At 31.6% G+C, this 9,002-nt stretch overlaps 1 protein-coding gene across 1 annotated transcript; it reads right to left on the bottom strand.

The window, feature by feature from the left end:
• Positions 1-613: 613 nt before the first annotated feature.
• On the bottom strand, positions 614-4,966 carry LOC137823064 (calmodulin-binding protein 60 F-like). The gene is made up of 7 exons (XM_068628177.1): positions 4,411-4,966; positions 3,878-3,953; positions 3,341-3,399; positions 2,694-3,187; positions 2,188-2,348; positions 1,877-2,080; positions 614-1,797 (listed from the first exon to the last, which is right to left on the bottom strand). Exons 1-7 carry the CDS (start codon positions 4,527-4,529, stop codon positions 1,066-1,068), a joined length of 1,845 nt encoding a protein of 614 aa, XP_068484278.1. The 5' UTR covers positions 4,530-4,966; the 3' UTR covers positions 614-1,065.
• Between the last annotated feature and the right edge of the window lie 4,036 nt (positions 4,967-9,002).

The following is a 9,002-nucleotide window of genomic DNA, read 5'->3' as shown; positions in this document are numbered from 1 at the left end:
AAAACCTACATACACATTTAATTATTCTAATTATATTAATTAATAATTAATTCTCTTCAATTTTATTGAGGCAATAAAAAGTCTTACACCTTTGTTTGTTTCCATGAATTCAATAAAAGTACGCACATCCACCACCATTGTTGGTCTTTGTTTTTTTTCCTCCTTTTGTTCTACTTTGTATAGAAATTGTCACCGAAAATAAAATAAAGTTTCATGTAATTTTATTTTAATTATTTTCATATATTTGTTTGTATATGTGCAAGTGTAGCTCAATTACACATGGTCTTGTGCTGGTTTAACTCAACCTCTTATAAATAATTATCTCATTCTATTTATTTAATTATTTAACCTTATTTATATTATCATTTCTTCCTTTAATATTAGACTGTCTAGCTCTAGCTGTGTTTCCACTAAAGTCATTTTAATTTTGACTGTTAAACAATAATTATCACTCTAAGAATAACAGTTACTTAAATTTGAAATTAGTCAAACTACCAAATTCAACTTTTTTTTTACTAAAACAAATTAATTGAATGTGAACCTGTCGAAAAAAAAAAATCAATTCTCATTTCCTAGGTAGAGATGGATGACATTTCCATCTTATGAACATAAATTGTCTAATATTCTTCAGTAGAATTTATTTTATTACATGTGGTAAGTGCTCACAAATAAGTCATGGTACAGTACCAGAAAATAATGAAAAAACAAGAACAATTAGATACAAACTCTTGATCAGTGAATGAAAATGTAAGAAACGAAAATAAGCCAACAAAAACAGAAATATAAAATGGCACAATAAGAGAACCTGTTACATGACAGAGCTGCCTGATATCTATAATCTCACAAGCTGTATTGTTGGTCAGGGCTGAAGCAGTCTCAGGTTGCGTTTTCGAATTATTTGTTACCACTGTTTAAACCTTGAATGCCACATCTGTACAACTTATTTAACCTTTTTCTCAAACTGTTCTATGCATTGTAATTTGTCACATTCCAAAAGCAATATCAGCTAGCTATTTCCTGTCAGCTTGAAATGAGTTGAAAATGTCCCACTTTCAAGCATATAACTCAATTCAACTCAGTGAGCTGTGCTCTCCTTTCTGCAGCTTTTTTTCTGATAAAAATGCCCCACCTTAAAGCAGCTTTGAGCTTAAGCCACCCAACTACAGCTTTCCCTGAAGGCTTCCCCTGATCCTCACCTAATGAATGATGATACATCTCAGGCTCATACTGAAGGCTATAGGTGTAACAACTCTCATTAGAATGACCAAGATTAGCTGACATGTTGACTCCAGCATTAATTGTCTTAAGTAACCTCTGCATGTCATCACTCTCCAACATCTCTGAACTCCTCAGACGGAGTTCTTCCGCGACAATGTCTTCCAACCCTTGTCCATTTCTCGGCCGGGACCAATCTCCAGCAAAATAATTACCACCATTTTCATGATTTTCACCTGTTACGTAGTTCATGCTGCTAGACAATGATATTTGTGAGTCAGTTAAAGATGTTCCTACCATCTGACTGTCAGATCTCCCAAATAGATAGTCAGTCAAACCGGGACCGGCTGAGTAGTTATTTGTTATTTGCAATTGTTGATTTGGTTCAGAGGAGACATATGACACCTTGTCCTTTGCTGAGGAACACTGCTGCTCTGGGAAACTGTCATGGTGCATTATCTGAGTGGCTAAAGTTCTTGATCCCTTTTTCATATTAGTCAGCGAATTTAAGACTTTTCCATCATATTCTACAACCTGGTCCCAATTGTCATATGCTTTCTTCACCAAGGAATCCACGGACATCTGTAAACCAAACTCTGAATAAATGAGCTAATGTCAATCACATACTAGGAATTCTGCTTTCAATTAACACAAAATTAACCTTCTGATTTGGAGTAAGTGATTGCAAAGAGAAGAATTGGCCATCAGCAATGAGGCCTCTCAGCTCGTATATATGGTTGAACACAATGCCAGCGGTATTGGTTTCATCAGTGTAGTAAACAAAGATCTTGCCACCCAAGACACATGTCTTGGCATGCTCCACAGTATTCTCCCACATTCTATTGGACATTCCACTACCAAGTACCTGTATCCAAGATGGAAAATAGTAGTTTCTAGAAATGAGTACTTTGAAAATCTGGATTAGAGAAGAATGACGTGAATGCTTATGAAATAATTATGTTGAGTTCTTACACTTCTTAACTTCTGTGGCTCGCGGACCAGAAGTCGTAGGAAATCTTCTACAGTTACTATTTTTGCTTGAATCAACTTTTTGTGAAGTGCACCATCCTTAGCTATCCGATCCAATCTCCAAACTTCATCATTCAAAGCAGGTGGATAATGTTTCTTGTATACTGCAAGTTAAAGAAAACAATTTGTTTAGTTGCTGAAAATATGTTGCCTTAGAAAGCTATAGAGAGACAATATTTCTATTGTCATTATGTATTTAGATGTATACAGAAGGTTAACATCCAAGAACATGTTATCTGCTATATGGTATCAACTCTAAACACTTTTAAAAATATTCTACCCATGTAAAATGTCATTCAAAATATGAAAATGTATCCTAGACAATTATACGTTAGTTTTCTAAATTGTGTTGCAGTTATACTTTTGGTGATCCAATATCTCCTAATCTGGCCAAAACATAAAAACTTGAATAGTCATAAGCAAAAAATATGAAGTATTAGAAAACTGACATTCTCCTCTGTGATCTTTGACAGCAAAGGCTTCAGTCTTTCCCTCACGAATACGAATCTCCTCACAATAACCAGGAGCCACCTTAACACCAAGCCGGAATTTTCTGCTTCTTATCCAGCTAGAATTGTCAGTGAAAGTAAGATCACCTAAGGTTCCTACCCCTTCCTTCAGACTAACCTGCAAATCTCCAGTTAGAAGTGGCCTTTTCCCCTCACGCTCCTTTACTTCATGGCTTTCAAAGTGCTCTTTTGTCCAATCATCATCCACTTCCTCATTAAAGTCACCTTCAAGTACCACCACATTCAATTTAGCAACAGATTCTGGTCCAACATGAACTACACTGCCAGTGTTGGGATCCGTTAACACAACATGGATTGCCGATCCTTGCTCTCCCTCCACCTTTCCCCCAGTGAACAAATGAGGCGGCATTCTTGTTCTGAAATGAAGCTGCAGATTCTTTGCCACTGGTCCTTCTAATCTTGGCGGCAGAGATCTGACAGTCAGAATATAATTGATCAAATCATGGCTATGGTATATGATAATTATTCAATTGAATATCAATAATCTGCTATCAGTATCGTGCTAAACAGACATTTATAACTAGAAAATAAGACTTTCCAAATTCCAATTTGACAGGGAAACACACCTTTCAGCCAATTTATCATAGTCCAATTTTGTCAAAGCACGCTCCACTTCTTCACTGACCTACAAGGTCATGCATTTGAAGGATTAACATATTAACCTTATTATACATTTGTATATCTTGATTACTAGGATCTTTATTGATTCAGCTACATATAGCTTACTTCTAAATGAAAGTAACAAACATACTACTGAAATATCAAGCTCGAAAAATACCATTAATGGGGTTGTAAACATTTTACATTTGGGTTCTCTGTAAGAGCATCACCCTCATTTTTACCACCATGTTTAGGTAGGCCTTACATATCATGATATCTTTTTCTTTTCTTTTACGCAAGAAAACTTAAATCAAAGACTGCCTCTAAATTATACATCACACACTACTTTAATGTCACTTCTTTAGTGATGAAGTGCTCAAGGCTCGAGCAAGCACAGGATCCACTATTATTACAGAAAAGTGCTTCATCATTGCAGGTAAAAAGAAGAAGAAAAACGTTAAACTTATGCTGTATATAATATAAGGAAAGCAAAAATAACTCACAATTTTTCTGAGAAGAGGTTCCAAAGATGAGCAAAGTCTCTGCAGACTGTCCACCTTTAATGCTTCGACAATCACACTAAACACGATTCGAGTAATAAATTGGTGAGTGTCACTTAATTTGTACTTAAAAGCATAAAAAAGAACTACCAACTAACATACGGCAAATTGAAGATAACCAACATTGAGAAACAGATTGGGAAATTCATTAGTTTTAAAAACACTCAAATGGTATGTCCAATGTCACCTTCACTTCCAATAAACCAGATTCCTAGTAAAATCCAAAGTAGAATGATATTCACATCAACGTCCCAGTAGCAACTCTTACATTAATTAGTTTCACAATTAAGAGCCACAAAACATTAATCTGCGAACTGATGTCATGTTATCGAAGATCTAGTAACAATCTTAACTTAACTATACCACCCAAATGGAAATCAATTCAATCAAGAAACAAGACTTTGAAGCAAAATAACCTAATTAAAATAATAAAACTCATGATGAGAGAAAACAAATATTTTGTAAACTGGATATACCTGGCTAAACCGGGTAGTTTTGGTTTCTTTGACTGAGTAAGATGGTGTTGTGCATCGTCACCCTCCTCAACTAGCTCGTACCCTCTTTTGTCCACTCTATTGTTCTTGGAACTTTCCATTTCTAGAAACTTACTTATCCAATACAATCTAAATTTAGAAACCTGCACCCAAGAACCTTCCAAGAAGAAGCACAAGAGTGGAGAGCAAAAATCTTGGAACAAAAACCAAAACTAAACCTTGAGTTCACAAACACATAAGAAGAAGAGGATGTTTATTTTTTTTTTGTTTGGCATCTGAGGATCTAAGATTAGGAGGGGAAATAAAAAGTGGAGACTGTAGCATAGATCTACATAACTTTACAAATAATTTTGAGGTTGATTAAAAAATATAAAGGTTCTTGCATTAGAATATAAAATTGATATTATTGATGATCACAGCTGGATTGGATGTGTGCATGAACATTGGAAAATGAAATTGAAACCGCGTTTTTTGTGTCTCATTTGTCTTTGACTTTGTATTGGTGGGTGTCGGTGATAAGACAGAATCAGCCCTTTATATGTATCTCAATTACGTTTAAATTGATGCGATATGCCCGCTATACTTTTAAAGATCACTTTTATAATATATGATATTAAAGTCTATCAATGGTGTGCTGTATCTTAACAATGAATCTATTCTTTCATATGTTACTCAGTACTATCTATTTCAACTATGGCTTTTTTTTACATTTTTTACACGAGATGTGTATTGAGAATCTTATTAAAAGTTTGATTAAATTAAGTTAATCTTGTACGTAAGAAATGTTAATTGTTTACAAGTCAATCAAAGTGGTCTCTTGGATAGAGAGTGAATTAAAGATACTCCGATAACAAACAACTTAAAACTATTATGGATGATAAAATGGATCAGTCCAGTCCAATCGTTTTAACCCGATCTATTGTAGAAGTTTAAAATAGTAACTCATCTTGTCATAGGATGATCAATTTTTTATTTTTTTTATATTTTTTTAGATTTATTTACTTTATTATAATAATTAATATTACTTTTTAAACAATAAAAATATAAGAAAGAGTAATAAAATTAAATCAAAATAAAATAAATATCAACAATACTTCAATGAATCAAATTATGTGCAAAGAAATTAATGTAAATAAAGTTCTATATAAAATATTGACCACCACCCATCTTTATTCCAAAAACACGAGATCTCTCCTTAAAAGTATCAAAAAGAAAAAAAAAGACGGATTAAGAGTCAGCCTGTTCCATCTCGCCTGTGGCCCGTTTGCTTTGTGGGTTCAAAAGTGAACTTGTCCTGCTGACCTGATCCATTTTGTCATCCTTAAACATAAGTGTTTATGACTTGATACTTAAGCACAAATGCTTATTGTAAGGATTGAGAAAACTAGTCTTAAAGTAGAAGTGGTACAATTAAAATGACATCTGAATATTTTATTATTAAATTTAAAAGAGCATATAAATAGAAGTTCAGTTATTCAGATTTCATTTTAAAAAGAACCACCATCTCTCTAGAAAGTTTTTTTTTCCTTTCCTCTCCCTTCTCTCTAAGATTTTGACCTCCTCGCTCATTAGTTCGACGATCGGAGTCCACCATTAGACTTCTGACAGTAAATACTATAAGACTGCCCGATCAGAATCTCTGATAGAGTAAGTTCATTTTTGCTCTTCTCTTTGAGTCGAATTTTGAACTTGTTAGGTTGTTTTTTTTTTTGCTTTACATGTGACCCTTTTAGCTTCAGGGTTATTCTGTGTTAGCTCAGGGTCCTGGTGATATAGTTAGATTTTTTATTAGGACTCTGTGGTGCAGGTTAAGTTACCTTTAAGTTCTTGGTGGATTTGGAGCTCTAAGTGAATATCTTCTAAATTTCAAGTAAGGGAAGCTAGCCTTAATTTCCAATAGAACACTAATCTAGAAGATCTGGAGGTGGGGGTGACATGGTCACCATTCTCAAAACTTTACTTCAGGATTGTTTGTTTTAAGTATATTAGAAGTTGATTGAGATTTGAATGTGAAATTTGATATATGGTAGATGTTATAAAATTATAATGTTGATGAGTATTGGTTGTTTGATGTTGATTTAAAGTAATTATTCAACTATAGCAGGGACTTTGTTATTTTGGGTGCACTCTGGTGTATTTTAGCTCACATTAAAAATGTTCGTTCAAGCCAAAACTCCTGGATGCACTCTGGTGTATTTTAGCTCACACTAAAAAGTTTCGTTCACGCCAAAAGTCTTGGGTGCACTCTGGTGTATTTTAGCTCACACTAAAAATGTTTCATTCAAGCCAAAAGTTCTAGGTGCACTCTGGTATTTTAGCTACACTAAATTTTTTTTAGCTCAAGCCAATTAAATATATATATATATATATATTCCTATTATTATTTTAGCATAATTTATTTTGGATTATTATTGTTAAATGACTTTTTGGATATATTTGGATTGTTTAGAAAGTTTAAAATATATGTTGTAATTGAATGGTGTATTGATGTATTAAATGAAGTGTGCAATGATGTGAAAGTAAGATCAAGACATAGTATTTTCAGGAAAGAAAATACTGTGTTAAAATTGTTTAGGATGTGCATTGACCAGGGATTCGTCTAGAATGAGATATCCTGACTCTACTGAGATAATAAAATCATATAGATGAAGTTATTCAGGTGGTGAGAGTCGAAGGATGATCATATGAATGGGTAAGTTGTTGCAAAGATAACTAACTTGACATGTTATATGAGTTAACCCTGTCATACTAGGAGAGAAATGATATTGAGATTATTTATGCGCATAGATGTGTGGATTTCACAGTTATATAATATGACAAGTGTAAATCTCTGAGTCTAAGTCAACGCACGAGTCTTCCGGAAGCAGAGTCAAGTGTCTATGTGATATGAGTTAGTGGAAGGCTGACATGTGAAAGATGAATATTGAATTTTAATAGACACTTGATGATTTGAGAATTTGTATGAGACTTGATGATTTATGTTTATTAATTTCAAATTGAAATTATATAGAATTTTGTTTTATATAGCTAGCTTATCCTGTTATTTCCTTGTGTTTGTTTTTTTTATCTGTGATAATCGTGTATTTACACGGGAACAGATGATGTTACAGATGATAAAGCTCCTCAATGAGAAGCTGGATGATGAAAATATTTTATGTGTTTAAATATTTGTTTTAATTTTAAGTAAATATTTAAAGTCTTATAAAGAGAGATATGTTTTGAAACATTTTAAGAAAGAATTGTGGACATATTTGTATTATGTTTATATATATATATATATATATTAATATTTTATACAGATTATAGTTTTTAGATTTAGGAAAATATAGGAATGTTACACTTATGATTTTATACCGTGTTCATTTTTATCATAGTTTGGTGCAAAAGATTATGTTACCTAAGAAAATAAGCATTCTCAACTATTCAAAGTGTTGGATAAAGAAATAAAAAAAACATTTAAAATTATCTAGAATGCATTTAATACACAATTTACTATCAAATTTGTCCCAAATTTATCAAACACACAAACATAAAGAATATTGAAAAGAGTTAAAATACCTATATAAGAAAATGTTCAACGGTTAAAAGAAATTTTATCAAGAAAATACTTTTAGCATATGATTTTGAATTAACTGATTTAATTGTCATATACATTTTGTATAAGTTTGAAGTGTTTTTAAAAGTAGAGGTTCATAACAAACTTTTATGACATTGTAAAGTTGTTAGAAACTTTTCGTATGAAAGTGAACTCAAAAGTAAAAATAATAAGTGTAATTTACAACTCTTTTTCAACTCTCATGCTTTGAACCATTCAGAACTCCATTTCCGTTTTTTTTTTAATTTGTTCAAAATTTAATTGGTAGGTTAAACCATTTAATCCATAAAAAAAGTTTTAAAATATTTTCTTAAAATTATTTTTTTATGGAATGGATTGCGTGAATGTCGTGTTGATGTAAGTGTCATGTATATAATCATTTTGATTGACCATTATTAGACTTTTAACATAATTATTTTTATTTTAAATGGGTTAGTGGGTCACCTTCTTTAATAGTAAGTTAAGTATAAGTGAATTAATTATTAATTGATTGAATCTCATTTTATGATCAATTGTATAAAATCTATTTTTAAAATTTAATCTGACAAAAGTTGTAGTGAGTTGAGTTAGTCCACAAGTTTAAATATGTTTTAATAAATAAAAATTAAAGAACTATAAATTTAACTTCACAAAGAATTTTCCACTTTATATACACGTCCATTTTTATTAAAATTAAGTATTTGAAAATAAAATAAAAAAGAGTAAAAATGCTACAAATAATGAAGTAAGAATTAAAAGATAAAAAAATAACGGTTTAAATAAAAAAATTATTTTTATTTTTATTTTCAATATCAACAATTGAGTAAGACCGGGTCATATATATTCTTACTTATTTTTTTTTATTCCCAATAAATTTATAGATTTTAGATTTGGTCTACAATATTATTTTTTTTTCAATTTTATATTTCTATAATAAAAATTATTTGGTATGTGCCGTCTATTGGATTATTTTTAAGTATTAAGTTATAGGCTAAATGAT

Source organism: Phaseolus vulgaris, chromosome 9 (assembly GCF_000499845.2).
Source record: "Phaseolus vulgaris cultivar G19833 chromosome 9, P. vulgaris v2.0, whole genome shotgun sequence".
Taxonomy (NCBI): Eukaryota; Viridiplantae; Streptophyta; class Magnoliopsida; order Fabales; family Fabaceae; genus Phaseolus; species Phaseolus vulgaris.
Note: the sequence above shows the minus strand (reverse complement) of the source record. Positions and strands in the feature narration are given on the sequence as shown.

What these genes read in the sequence shown, in the direction of transcription:
- LOC137823064 (XM_068628177.1), bottom strand. Translation starts at nt 4,529, where the DNA reads ATGGAAAGTTCCAAGAACAATAGAGTGGACAAAAGAGGGTACGAGCTA. An exon ending in CAAAGATCACAGAGGAGAAT is followed by an intron (nt 2,349 to 2,693) that starts GTCAGTTTTCTA and finishes TTTAACTTGCAG; the next exon opens with TATACAAGAAACATTATCCA. An exon ending in AGCCACAGAAGTTAAGAAGT is followed by an intron (nt 2,081 to 2,187) that starts GTAAGAACTCAA and finishes TCTTGGATACAG; the next exon opens with GTACTTGGTAGTGGAATGTC.